Raw genomic sequence first — 14,102 nt, forward strand, 5'->3', positions numbered from 1 at the left:
TTCATTAAGAAGCTCTCATAGAACGTATTTTTATGAAGGCCAGAAAGTGAACAATCCGTGAGTCTTACTGTTTCTGGCTTCCTCCTTATGACTGTCCTCGTGCGCGCGCGTGTGCCCTGCAGGCTCGGAGCAGCCCAGCCGTCCCGGCAGCCATGGGTACGTGCGCTCCCCGTCCCCTTCTGTGAGAGCGCAGGAGGCCATGCTGCAGCAGAGACCCAGCGTCTTCCAGGGGACCAACGGGACCAGTGTCATCACACCTTTGGACCCAAGTGCTCAGCTACGAATCATGTACGTCGTCTGTACATTTTGACAGAAGACAGCATTTTCTTGCACACACCCTTTTTAGTTTGCGGGTGCAGTAGCTACAGTGCTGATGCACTGCCCACTCGCATTATCTGTTGTTGGGGTTCCTGTCCTCACCTGCCCTCCCGCCTCGTGCAGGGTCCCCTTACACCTGTGCTTTGGTTTTGTTTGCAGGCCTGCTGCGGGGGGCCCTTCCATAAGCCAAGGCCTGCCGGCCTCCCGCTACAACACTGCTGCAGACGCCCTGGCTGCTCTGGTGGACGCTGCAGCTTCTGCCCCTCAGATGGATGTTTCCAAAACGAAAGAGAGTAAGCATGAAGCTGCCAGGCTAGAAGAAACTTTGAGAAGCAGGTCAGCAGCAGTTAGTGAGCAGCAGCTAGAGCAGAAAGCCCTGGAGGAGAAGAGATCTGTTCAGTGTCTGTACACTTCTTCAGCCTTTCCAAGTGGCAAGCCCCAGCCTCACTCTTCAGTAGTTTATTCTGAGGCTGGGAAAGAGAAAGGGCCTCCTCCCAAGTCCAGATATGAGGAAGAGCTAAGGACCCGAGGGAAGACCACCATTACCGCAGCTAACTTCATAGACGTGATCATCACCCGGCAGATTGCGTCGGACAAGGATGCCAGGGAGCGTGGCTCTCAGAGCTCAGACTCTTCCAGTAGCTGTATGTATCTCCATCTGAGTTTCGCAATGTGCTATCTGAGTAAAGAACTACTTTGTTCTCCAGGCAAAGCAGAACAATATGGTATAAAGAAAATCCTAATCTTGATAGTAAATGTAATAGGAAGGTTTTGTGGGTTAGTAGTGCAATAATGTCTCTTCTGCTATTTTTATGATGATTTAAGTATCAGCGTTTCTTACATATACCTTTCAAGCTACTTTTTTTTTTTAAGCGAGAGAGAATAGACAGGGACAGACAGACAGGAAGGGAGAGAGATGAGAAGCATCAACTCATAGTTGTAGCACCTTAGTTCATTGATTGCTTCTCATACGTGCCTTAACTGGGGGGCTCCCGTGAGCCAGTGACCTTGGGCTTCAAGCCAGTGACTTTTGGACTCAAGCCAGTGACCATGGGGTTTCGAACCTGGATCCTTGGCATCCCAGGCCAGCGCTCTATCCACCGAGCCACTGCCTGGTCAAGCCAAGTTATTTTTCATGAGAAGATTATGCTCTTTATTAGATTGGAAAGTAGGTCAATAGAAATTAGAGCTTATTGACATTTTCAGGTATCTGCAAGGTAATGTGTCATTAGCTCTGCGCTACTGAAGCCTCATTTTCCAAGCAGTGATTTTTGGGATATGGTTCAGTATTTAGGCCGCTACTCCAGAGCCTCTTCTGTCTTTTGTCTAAAGCATGGAGTTTTTAAAAGGGAGACCACCCTGTATTACTGGTTATTGGTATTTACATTGTGCCCTTCTTGCAAGTTGGATTTTGATCACATCCGCTAGTCACTTGGGTACCTATGCTCTGTAGGTCTGTAAGAATTTACAACTGTATAGTAAAATGCTTGAAAAGTTACTATATTTTTAATTACTGCCTAATTCTGTGTAAGCAGGTATTCACACAAGCATCTGCTGTTTGAAGTAATTTAACTGTATATAGCCATTTCTCTGTTGTTACCATTAATGAAATTGAGTAGCGTTGGAGACAATGAAAAAGAAAAGATTTCTGGTGCATCATCCTGCAATGTGCAATTCTTTTTACCTCCATGCCCGATTATAATTTGTTTGGGTAACTATCTCCCCCAGTCCTGAGATGTTTGGAGAGATGGGGGGTAGCTTGGTAGTTGGGTAGACACAAGACTTCCTTTAGCCTGGGATCATGAAATTCTGGAAAGCAGGTGTTATGCGTGCAGACATTGCTAGGCCCTTGGGAGGGAAGTAGCAGCTCCCACGGGGACCCAGCCTGGGCTGACTGAGCGCTGCAGCACAGGGCTTGTTCCCTGCTGACACTTCTTAGTTTCCATCGCAGACCAGACCCCCGCCAGGAGGTGAAAATAGAAGGTCAGCTTCTCTTCTGAGAGCTCACGGTTCTGAGTGTGGTGTTTTTGTTTTTTGGGGTTTGTGGGTGGGGTTTTTTTTGTTGTTTTTTTTTTATTAGTGGGTAAATTACTTTCATGAAGCCCACAGTTATTAAGAGTTACTCAGTGTGGTTTTTGGTTTTTCTCTTCAGAGCTCCCCTTCCTCTTAGGGTGAAGCACAGAGCCTGCACTTGACCCCCTGGCGTTGGGAGCAGCCTGTGCACCAGACTCTGTGGCCTCTGTACTTGGTGTGGGAAGCAGATGTCGGGTGCTGCGTGCGTGCAGAGACACGTGCCAGTGGCTACCAACGTCACAGAGGGGTACAAGCTACTTTGGCTCTAGTGACTTCCTTCAGTTCCCCAAAGATGATTTTCACCCCAGGGTCAGGTTTCCGTTCTCCTGAGCAGCCTGGACCTCAGGTGGCTATGACTCCCTGGCCTGGTGGAGGGTCAGAGGGAAGGGCTGTGCATGAGGACTGTCGGGACAGGCGGTCCGGTGCTCCAGTTCTTCCCCGTCTTCTGTACTGTGTCCAGGACCCACTGAAGATCACACTTGCTGATCGTGGCAGCGTCGTGCTTCCTTTGGGGCTTGACGATTTCCCAGTCCTTAGTAAGCACGGAGGTGCAGAGAGCATACTCCGACGTGAGCAGGTCCCCAAAGAGGAGGCTACATCTGCTTGTCTCCTGTTCTCGACTCTGCGGCCTGGCAGGACGGGGGAAAGGTGCCTGGACCCCTGTTGAACAGACCCTCCGTTTCCTTAGCAACCTTGCCTCAGGGGCGCCCTCCCCTATGAGGGCACCCCGCTTTCAGCCTGCAGAGTGCACCTGCTCCCCTCAGACACCCCTGCCCCTTCTGTTCACTTTCCCAGTGTGGGTGGCACCAAAACTGTGTGGAGTACTTCTTGTCAGCAGTGCCGCAGCAGTTTGAGAAAACAATTATAAAACATTACTTAACCTATCGCTTTAAAATCGCCATGGTAACAAAGCAGCTTTGTTGTCTCAGAGTTCTTCTAAGAGTTGACTGTCCCACAGACTTTAAATGACTGGAAACAGTGAACTGTTACGATCTGCTCTCTCCTTTGTTAAATTTGTTCTGATGAGTGTTTGTCTCCTGGTGACTTTCTTTTCCAGCTCCCAGGATAATGTCACACGTCCGTTCCTTACTCTGCTTCACCTGAATGTCTAGAGCCAAAACTCCAGAAAACCCTGTGTCCGACTAGGATCAGGGACGCAAGGACGCATGTGGCCCACTGAGCTCTTTGTTTATTAATTGTATCACTAACCGGATGCCATTGAACAATTCTGAGAGCAACAGTGAAAACACGTGAATAGGTTTGAAGAACTTGGACTCTTAAAACTGTTCCTAGGATTCGTTTTAAAATCAGATTCTTTTCTTTTCTTAAAGTGTCTTCTCATCGGTATGAAACCCCTAGCGATGCTATCGAGGTGATAAGTCCGGCCAGCTCCCCTGCGCCACCTCCAGAGAAACTGCAGGCCTACCAGCCAGAGGTCGTGAAGGCCAGTCCACCAGAAAGTAGGTCCCTTTTAGCCACCAGTGCACGTGTTTTCACAGTTGCGTTTCATCACTTGCTTCTCGTTAGCTGTCCAGAGCAGGGTAGGAAATAACTAGTTTTATTTTAGAGTGATCTGCATTAATTAAAAATCATCTTTAAGCCCTGTCTGGTTGCCTCAGTGGTAGAGCGTCAGGTGATGTGTAGGAGTCCCGGGTTCGATTCCTGGCCAGGGCACACAGGAGAAGCGCCCATCTGCTTCTCCACCCCTCCCCCCTCCTTGCTCTCTGTCTCTCTCTTCCCCTCCCGCAGCCAAGGCTCCATTGGAGCAAAGTTTACCCGGGTGCTAAGGATGGCTCTGTGGCCTCTGCCTCAGGCGCTAGAATGGCTCTGGTTGCAACAAAGCGATGCCCCAGATGGGCAGAGCATCGCCCCCTGGTTGGCTTGCTGGGTGGATCCTGGTCGGGTGCATGTGGGAGTCTGACTGCCTCCCCATTTCCAACTTCAGAAAAATAAAAAAAAATAAAAAATAAATCATCTTTAAGCTATTATTTGATTATCCATTTCCTTATATTTTAACAATACAGAAGATAGTTGATATTAATTTTGTTTTGCTCACTTATGATTTCAATATTTGTTTCTCATTAGTCCTCTATTAAGATCTGAATTCTGCTTGGAGATCTGTACTGTGTCCCCGTCCTGGGTTCCCCTGGGTGGGAGGTGGGCATCCCCGGTTGACACACTGTCTTCCCTCTGGCAGCGGAGGCCGCCCGGCAGTACGAGGGCCCACTGCACCACTACCGGCCACAGCCAGGCTCACCGTCTGCGCAGCAGCTGCCCCCCTCCTCCCAGGCGGAGACGGCGGGCCAGGTGCCCCGGACCCACCGGCTAATAACCCTGGCTGACCACATCTGTGTAAGTCCTGCATTCTCTTTACTGGTCTTTGTTTCTTAATCAGGACACATTTCACATAGAGTCACAGTAAAGATGTCCAGATTTAGTTTTATGCACCTTTTTTTTTTTGCAAGCACTCAGTGGGTTTAATTAATTCTTTTTTCATTCACAGCAAATTATCACACAAGATTTTGCTAGAAATCAAGTTTCCTCACAGCCTTCCCAGCAGCCTCCCACTTCAACATTCCAGAACTCACCGTCTGCTTTGGTGTCAACACCTGTGAGGACTAAAACGTCAAATCATTACAGCCCAGAGCCCCAGGCTCAGTCTGTCCACCATCAAAGACCCAGCTCACGAGTCTCTCCAGAAAGTCTTGCAGACAAATCCAGGGGAAGGTACGGTCTTTATCTCAAACCAAATGAAGATTTTTCAACAGTGAGACATTTTCATACATCTATAAGGTAGATGCCTTTCTGACACCGCAGTTTATTGACCTTCATTACTTGGAAAGTGTAAATGAGGGAACGGTTCCCCTCATGTGTTCTTGGAATGTCCAGTGTGTGAGCAGTTGCTACTTTGTCTCTTCAGCGTGCATTCAGAAGGTGATTGCTGCATTTCGTTTGTGGGTTTGCAGAGGCAGGTATGAAGAGTGTAGTGTGGCAGTAGTTTCGGGTGCTTGAGAGGTCTTCAGAGTCACAAAAGCATTGTTCTTTCTCAATGGTTTTTATTGGGTCAGCAGCAATAGATGTTTAGGAAGCTGACCTTAAAGGAAGAAGAGGAGGCCAGTAGAGGCACCATGAGAGGTAACAAGTGTTACATGGCAGGTCTGTCTGGTAAAGAGAGTGTCTTCTTACCCGGTGTTAGTGCATACAGACCCAGAGGAAGGTCCTGGGACTGAACATGGGCCTCTGTAAGCAGAGGGCAGGAAGAGACCACAGAAAGAGGCTGCTGCGTCAGTCTGGTAATTCTTAGTTTCTTACGGAAGCGTGCATGCAGAGCGCGTGGGGGCGTTACAGGATGAAATGGAGTTTGCACTAGTTGGTGAGCATCAGAGAATCACACAGCCTGGCGAGGGGCTGGCACAGGGCTGGCACGTGAGGGCTGTGGGAAGTCACTGCACATGCCTGGCCGGGCAGCACAGTGGCCTGTGTCAGTCCCACAGGGAGTGGGAGGAAAGGAAAGGGTCACTAGTTGATGTCAGAACAGACTTCGATTACCAACAGTTTCCACTGCAGGTGGGAGGGAAGCAGTTTCCCTGTCTCGGGTCCAGCTCGCAGGCCGGGCAGTGGGCGGTGCCTTGGGACAGGGTCCTCTCCACACTCCACCCCTGCAGCTGGCCCTTATATCCCACGTGCCTCACTCGGTCTGTGGCGTGGAAGGGGGAGACAGTTTCTGAGACTTAGCGTGCATTAGGGTATATTCAGTGTGTGCCAACCACAGCAGTTCCCGTTCATTTCTGGGGGGCTAATGGATGGTGAGTTCCACAGGAAGCCTCTGACCGCCCTGCGCTGATCTTGGCCTTCCACCTGTCGGGGTGGGCGGTGGGGCAGCACCCAACTGGAGCAGGATGAAACCCCGAGGCCCCTCTGGACCTGTCAGCGTATCCACTGGAGAGCCGCGGGCGTTGGGCAGAGCTGGGGTTCTGGATCACAGCTGGCCGTGTCCCACTGGTACTGTGTCGGGCTGCTGCTCGGTCTTGCCTTCTGGGTGTCTGCGGCGGCCAGCATGGCCACACTTACTCTCGGGTTAGCCTCGCAGGCCCCTTCTCTGCTGCCCTCAGGCTCACTCTTTCTCTCCTTCTGTCCAAGTTTAAGTCTTCCCTACACTTGAGTGCGCTCTCATGAGTGGCTCGTTCCCTTTAGGTCTGCCCCATCTCATTACCCTGGTTTCTACCTCGAGCTGGGTGTCCGTGGTCTGACGAGGGCCAGCCTGCAGCTGTGGCCATGCACCCCCTGCCTCGCTGTAGTGTGCAGTGTGCAGTTCCTCAAAGGCCTGAGCCAGCCTGCAGCTGTGGCCATGCACCCCCTGCCTCGCTGTAGTGTGCAGTGTGCAGTTCCTCAAAGGCATGAGCCAGCCTGCTGCTGTGGCCATGCACCCCCTGCCTCGCTGTAGTGTGCAGTGTGCAGTTCCTCAAAGGCATGAGCCAGCCTGCCGCTGTGGCCATGCACCCCCTGCCTCGCTGTAGTGTGCAGTGTGCAGTTCCTCAAAGGCATGAGCCAGCCAACATTTTCAGGGGGTCTGGCACTCACGCGGTGGTCCCCATAGAAGCAGACGGCCAGCGTGGGACCCCTTGTAGATGGCTCTTTTCCAGGGCTCATTTCCTTGGTCTCTTGCCTGGCTCACCAGCTGTTAGTGCAGACAGACCCAGGGGAAGGGCGTGGGGCTGGAACCCGCCTCCCTAGGGAAGGACAGGAGACTGGGGACGAGGCTGGCACTCCGGGGTGGTGGCGAGCAGAGCTTGTGCCGGGGACCTGCCATGCGGGCAGCTGCAGGGCGAAGCACAGCCTGTGCCTGTGTCACTGTCTCGAAGAGGGTTCAGGAAGCAGCCTCCCCTTCTCGCCCCACAGGGAGTAGTTTCCTCCATAATGTTCTGCGCCTGGGTCTTTGAAAAATGGAGGCCAGTTTCTGGTTCAAGGTGGTAGGCAGACTAAGCATTGGCATCTGTTAAATTACAGTAAAGCAGCATGAACATACATAAAGTTCGTAAAAATGCCAAGAACAAGACTGCGACGTTAGCAGATCAGAGGTGCTGGAGGTGCTGGGAGCCCCTGCAGTGGGTGGGCCGCTGAGCCGATGCAGTGGGATCCAGAGCGTGGCGAGGAGCTGTGGCAGAGGGGCATCTGCATCCTCCCTGCCCAACCCTCACCTTAGCAGAGAACATAAAGAAGGAGTATGTCAGAAGCTGAATAGTCGTGATGAAAAAAAACGGTGGTACTTTTTGAACATACACCGAACTGGAGAGAACTGTACAGTGTGCTTGTGTGTATCCGCTGCCCAGTGTCAGCAGTCAGCAGTACAGGGCCAGCTTTGTTTTCATCCCCGCTTGACCACCCCAGTTGGATTGTTTTGAAGTGTATCTCAGGCATAATCATGTCAAGAAGCTGGATGACATCATTCAGTTGAAGAGCACAGAGCTTGTAGAGCAGAATCAGGGTTCGTTTCCGAGGGAAAGTGTGATGTAGCGATTGTGAGCAGTTGATGGAATTTATGGAAAGAAAATCCACTTGATTTTTTCCCTTGTAATTTCTACATCACAATAACTGTGCATCGGGAATAAGGATGGTTACATTTCTTTCATTGATTTTAGTCAAATGCGTGGTTTTGCAGTTTAAAGTGTTCCATACAATCCATAGTGTCGTAAACACCATTATTGGGTGTTTTCAGTCTATAAGCACACACAGCACAGGAGTTTTCCTGGTCTAGCCAAGTGCTGTGAGTCACACAGAAAGTGAGTGAGTATGCTATGTAAAGGTAACACAGGCAAACCACACATTAAAGTAAAAGGGGCAACAACATAGAGAAGGTTGTCAAGTTCTTCATCTTTCTTGGAAGTTGATAGATACTCTTTCAAGTTTGGTAAATCAAGAAAGGGATAAGATTATTTAGTTTTAGAGGTAACCACTGAAGAACTAGAAGAAAAGTAAAAAATGGCCACCTCTGAGAAATGTTTTACACACACATGCACACGCACACACATAGATATATGTATAACTATAATATTAATAAAGGCAGATGTTAAAAATCACAGGTATCTCATTTTTTTGTATCTTTAATATGAATAACCATGAAGCCAAAACCTTTTTTTTGGTCTAAACAGTGCATTGATCTCATACTGTCCCAACAACGTGGTAGCCAAAGGAAGAATATGAAATTGCAGAGACTGCTCAGCCCTAAAATGCTGTAACTAGAGCCTGTCTTCACTCACTGGACAAACTTCTCAGGTTTCAGTTTAGTGCCCAAGTCTTTTATCTTTTAACCTCGGCAGTAAGCCGCACGGGGGTTCACCCGAGTGGCTGGCCCAGGCCGCTGGTGGTTCTGAGCCCTGCAGGGCCTGGGCAGCTCTGCCTCGCAGGCTGTTTGTGTCACAGCTCCCACACCCAGGGGCGTGCATGGGTGGACCAGCAGGAAAAGAGCTTTCTTGATAGCTGCTTATAGAGTGAATGCCTGAGGACATTCTTTTTTATCCCAACCCCCCATATAAATTGGCAACTTTTGTTCTTTTTCTCCTGGATGAAGTAATGTGTTAACCAGTTTCTGTTTAGGGTCAACTGTAGGGGAGTCCTAGAAGCACAATCTAATATTTAGTATGTTACAATATTAGGCCTGGAAAGTCCCCAGAGAGGAGCCATGTCTCTTCAGAGCCCTACGAACCCATCTCCCCACCCCAGGCTCCAACTGTGCACGAGAAACAGGACAGCGTGCTGCTGCTGTCTCAGCGAGGGGCAGAGCCCGCGGAGCAGAGGTGAGCGCGTGCGCGGCAGGCGTGTGTGTGCGTGTGGCCAGGGCCCTTTGGTGCTCTTCAAGTCAGGGTCTTTTTCTCTCTTGGGTTGTATGTCAGGGTAGGACTCTCAGAGGACCATTTAGTCTGTTTTCCTAGTGACCTAATATAAGTGGGTTTTAATGAAAAATTATAATACTTAAATAGGTTATAGGAAAATGTGTTTGTTGTTTTTCTTGAAATTATTTCCTTCTAGATCTTTTTTTAAACCTTTTTTTGTCTGTGGTCACCCACTGAAGTCAGCCCCACGTGAGTGCTCACCATGTACCCAGCGCTGTGGACCACGTGTGGCAGGGAAGGTAACAATGAGCACCCGTGCCAAACTGCTCTCCGTTATTTTCTTACCCGTTTCTAACCATAACCCGGCCCTGTGAATGATTCGAGTTCCCATTTGGAGTGGACATCTCTGACTTGGCCCCTGTCCGGTCCATTTCCACCCCCGTGATTTGTCTGAAACTCATACCGTCAAGCACTAAGTCGATGGTGTGACATGGAGTTCATTTATGACTGCTCATCTCCTGTCCTGCCCCTCCCCCTTACACTTCATCATCGGCCATATCCACTGCCAGTTGTCGCTGATTTCTGGTGTGGGGCGCCCTCCCCTGACCGTTTGTAGAGGTGCAGGCGAGCCCCGCCTTAACCCGGGGTCTGTCTCCCTCCAGACTGGGACCGCGTTTCTTTCAGTGTAAGTTATTTACTCAGTACAGATGTTTGTTCGTAAGTGATCAAATAGATGTTTGTACCTTTCAATGAAATGAGGAAGAAAATCCATTTTTGAAGAGGGAGTGCTGATGAATGTAATTATACGCTTATATTTTCTCCTAAGTTTGCGTATTTTTTTAGGACATTTTATTCATTCTTCTGTCACCTTATCTTTCTTGGCAAATAGTAGCTTTAGACATGTTCCCATGTTTGGATGAAGAATGAATCTACGTGACCAGACTGTTATCTCCAGCCTTCCCTGTGTTCTGTTGTCGTCTCAGGCTCTAGTGAGGTCCTTGCTAGTCTTGAGCAATTAGAGGAAACTGGTTGTTTTAAATGTGTTTGTATAGAAAGCTGCCAATGCAATGTGAAACCTTTCACACAGAACTTATCTCATCCAGTGGGAGGCTTTGAAATGATTGTAGTGACTTCTGTTCACGTCCAATTGTTGACTGCTTAGGTGTGAGTTCTTGCTGTTTTATAGTAAGTGTGCTATTCATGATAATTTTATTGTATATACTTCAAAGTAATTCTGCTAGAAAAATAGTTCCCAGTCCGTGTGGTCACCATATCAGCATTGGTGCTGTGACTCTTGACAGCGTCATGAGCTGTTTCTTAATTTTTCTGTTAACATTGCTGCTTGTTCATTCTTTATTAAGAATCTTTATTCTAGATTATCTTCATTCTAGTCCTCATTTTATGATTTCATCTCTGAGTGTTAAAAGTATTTGTGTCCTGGTAAACAATGTACTGACTGGTTTGCTGTCACATGCAAGCACACACTCGGGGATAAAGAGGTCGTAGTTTTCCCGAATCCTCTGTGATTGTTAGTACCACTGATGGGAAAGTCCCCCGGGCTAGTTCATGATGCTAACAGACATACTGTGTTCCTAGCAGGAGTGATTCCCGCTCACCAGGGAGTATAAGCTATTTGCCGTCATTCTTCACCAAGCTTGAAAACACATCACCCATGGTTAAATCAAAGAAGCAGGAGATTTTTCGTAAGTTGAACTCCTCTGGTGGAGGTGACTCTGATATGGGTAAGTGGGATTTCTTTCATAAACTTCAAATAAAATGTGCATTAATAATGACATCTCCAATGTGACCTGGTAGTCCTGTGTTGAAAGGCTTTCGTAGGCTCCTGTCTAACCACACCTGACGCTAAATTTCTTCTCAAATGGCTGCCAGTGCATGAAGGTTTTCTGTTAGGGAGCAGGAGCTTGCTACTTTTGGAGCTGTCCCATTTTCTCTTTGAATAAATGCTGGGTCTAGGAAACCTTTCTTAAGTGGGGCTGGATTAACCTGCCATAGTTTTATACCCATGGGTCTTGGATTTACCCATTCGGGCTATTTTTACATGACATCTCTTCAGCTGTTGGAAGACAAGCCCTGGCCTTTGAGTCTTCTCTCTGTAAATAGCCCCAGTTGTTTACCCCATGGCTGGGTTCCCGGGGCTCATCCCACACCAGCTTCCCGGGGTTCATCTCACACCCAGGTTCCCCGGGTTCATCCCATGGGGGGGTAGTTCCCGGGGTTCATCCCACGCCCAGGTTCCCAGGGTTCATTGCACACCAGCTTCCCGGGGTTCATCCTTTCTCAGTTGCTCCACACTAAAAACGTTTTACTTCGTTGAGCCTTTCTGCAGGTTCTGAGAGTCACCATTGTTCAGGGAGTCTAAGACTGTCTCAGGATTTTTAGCCACCTGTGTCCTGTTAGTAGAGTGCGCGTAGTATCTGTGCACTGTCCAGGTCTCTGGACCCGTGCCTCGCCCTTGCTGTGCTTTTATAATTAACCAGCTCCAAGGAGCGGGTGGCGCAGGCTGCGCCTGTGTCATTCTGACCTTTTCTGCCCTGTGTGTTGTGGGTCTCAGTTCAGTCCGTTGGGATCCATCTGCAAATTGGCTACACCCACCTTCTAGAAATTGAGCATTAGTAATAACAAGGTAGGAAACCGTTGTGTGTGTTACATGTACGGCACTGACTTTGCTCTCAGCACTGCTCTAAGCATGTATGCGTGTGTGTGTATACTATGTATGTATGTGTACCAGTTTAATCCTCACAAAAACCTACACACTACATATTATAGTTATCTCCACTTTGTAGTTGAGAAAATTGAGACTCGGAGGTTTACTAACTGGTACAAGTGACACAACCAGCAGTAACGGGGCTGTGCTTGGTCAGGCGCTCCAGCTCCAGAGTCCGTGCTGCTGATGTGCACAGCTGGTTCTCAGTGCTGTGCTCAGCTTCTTGCCCAGGTGGTCAGTAGACATCCACCAGGATACAGCACGGGGCATCCAGGCCTGTCTTTGGGTTGATCCACACGTTAGTCAGAATCTTCCCGACCCTCATTTCGCACACTCCCTCACACCACCACCTAGTCTTCCGTGCCCATCTTTTCCTGAAGTCAGTCCAGGGGTAGAGACTTTGTTGAATGGCTTGCAGAAATCTGCGTAGACCACGGTTCCCTTTATTTCTGTGGTATAGATCCAGTGTCCTGACTCTGTCAAGAGAAAGGAAACTGTGGGCTATGGACTGGAAGCTGCCTCGTGGATGTGTGTTTTGATCTGTGACAGTTGGTGATTAATAAAGGTTGAATGTCAAAGGGGAAGAGGACATGCCCAGTGTCACTTATCATATATTTGTGGACTTACCCTAGCTCTTAATTACCAGATTATCTTAACTGGCAGCGTATCATTTAAAAGATAAGTACTGCAGCCTGACCAGGCGGTGGCGCAGTGGATAAAGTGTTGGACTGGGATGCAGAGGACCCAGGTTTGAGACCCCGAGGTCGCCAGCTTGAGTGCGGGCTCATCTGGTTTGAGCAAAGCTCACCAGCTTGAACCCAAGGTCGCTGGCTTGAGCTAGGGGTCACTTGGTCTGCTGAAGGCCCGCGGTCAAGGCACATATGAGAAAGCAATCAATGAACAACTAAGGTGTCACAGTGATGATTGATGCTTCTCATCTCTCTCCCTTCCTGCCTGTCTGTCCCTGTCTATCCCTCTCTCTGACTCTCTCTCTGTCTCTGTAAAAATAAATAAATAAATAAAAGTGCTGCAGAATGTTGACCAGAATTGCTCTTAGGCTTGCAGGTATCTTTTCTTCTCCTTCTCTTTAAATAGTACCATTACATTCATCTGTCTCCAGGCGTCAGTGGTTTCACCTTCATTTCCAGCTCTTGCGATAGGGTGCTCTCACTTCCAGTCTCTGAGCCCAGACTCAAGCAGCCTGTCGGCACCCGAGATGCACAGCTGTCAGATGCTGTCTCACCCCTGTGTGGTCTGCACTTGCCCCTGCTAGTCCGTGTGCTGCCTTTCAGTGGGGCAAAACCTTCTTGGCAGGAAATGCTATGTATCAGTTAAAGACGCCTACATTATGATTTTCTCTTACGGTTTGTCCATTATACGTATGTAGAAGCTCTCTCATTCATTAATTTAACAATTATTTATTGAGCAGGCTACTGCGTTGGGTGTTGTTAGAATGACAGGTGGTCTTTAGTCTCTGAAAATGTGTAATGAAACAATCTAACTTTAACAATATAAAGTACATATATTAATGTCTTAAGGCAGATACTAACAAAATTGTTTAAATCTTGGGGGTTTTTTTGTATTCCAAGACCTTGTTTTGATTGTTGAAAGGGACAATTAAAGAATTGTAGTAAGCAGTGATTTTCAATCTTTTTCATCTCATGGCACACATAAATTAGTTACTAAAGTTCTGCAGCACACCAAAAGAAATATTTTTTGCCAATCTGACAAGAAACAGGTGTACAGGCAGCCCCTGGGCTATGAGTGAGATGGGTGCTGTAGCTTGTTCTGTAGTTGAACTTGCATGTAAGTTGGAACAGGTACGTTTACCTGTTCAGTGCAACTTAGAGGCTTGTCTTAACATAGTGTTTTTAAATTATTTTTTTATTTTAAGACTTTATTGATTTTACAGAGAGGAGGTGGAGAGCAAGAAGTATCAACTCATAGTCGCTTCACTTTAGTTGTTCATTGACTGCTAGTCGTATGCGCCTGACCAGGCATGCCCAGGGATTCAGACCAGTGACCTGAGCGTTCTAGGTTGATGATCTCACTGTGCCACCACAGGCCCACAGGCCAGGCACACAGTATTTATTTTTACCTTTCTCTGCATATAAATACTTAAACCTTTTCAAACCTACAGACCCTCTCTCATTCAT

General features: G+C 48.3%; 1 protein-coding gene across 22 annotated transcripts in view; it reads left to right on the forward strand.

Annotated features, from left to right (window-relative positions):
* The window catches only part of NCOR1 (nuclear receptor corepressor 1), a 123,863-nt gene that overhangs the window by 99,224 nt on the left and 10,537 nt on the right, over positions 1 to 14,102 (forward strand). For 15 of the 22 annotated variants that reach the window (XM_066264326.1, XM_066264325.1, XM_066264330.1 and 12 more), the window contains 7 exons: positions 123 to 288; positions 478 to 962; positions 3,723 to 3,851; positions 4,589 to 4,743; positions 4,895 to 5,118; positions 9,045 to 9,185; positions 10,818 to 10,963. In XM_066264326.1, coding sequence (XP_066120423.1) covers positions 123 to 288; positions 478 to 962; positions 3,723 to 3,851; positions 4,589 to 4,743; positions 4,895 to 5,118; positions 9,045 to 9,185; positions 10,818 to 10,963 — 1,446 coding nt within the window. The remainder of the gene's footprint in view (positions 1 to 122; positions 289 to 477; positions 963 to 3,722; positions 3,852 to 4,588; positions 4,744 to 4,894; positions 5,119 to 9,044; positions 9,186 to 10,817; positions 10,964 to 14,102) is intronic. The other 7 variants (XM_066264327.1, XM_066264331.1, XM_066264348.1 and 4 more) reach the window with 3 other exon arrangements.

Source organism: Saccopteryx bilineata, chromosome 2 (genome assembly GCF_036850765.1).
Source record: "Saccopteryx bilineata isolate mSacBil1 chromosome 2, mSacBil1_pri_phased_curated, whole genome shotgun sequence".
Classification (NCBI taxonomy): Eukaryota; Metazoa; Chordata; class Mammalia; order Chiroptera; family Emballonuridae; genus Saccopteryx; species Saccopteryx bilineata.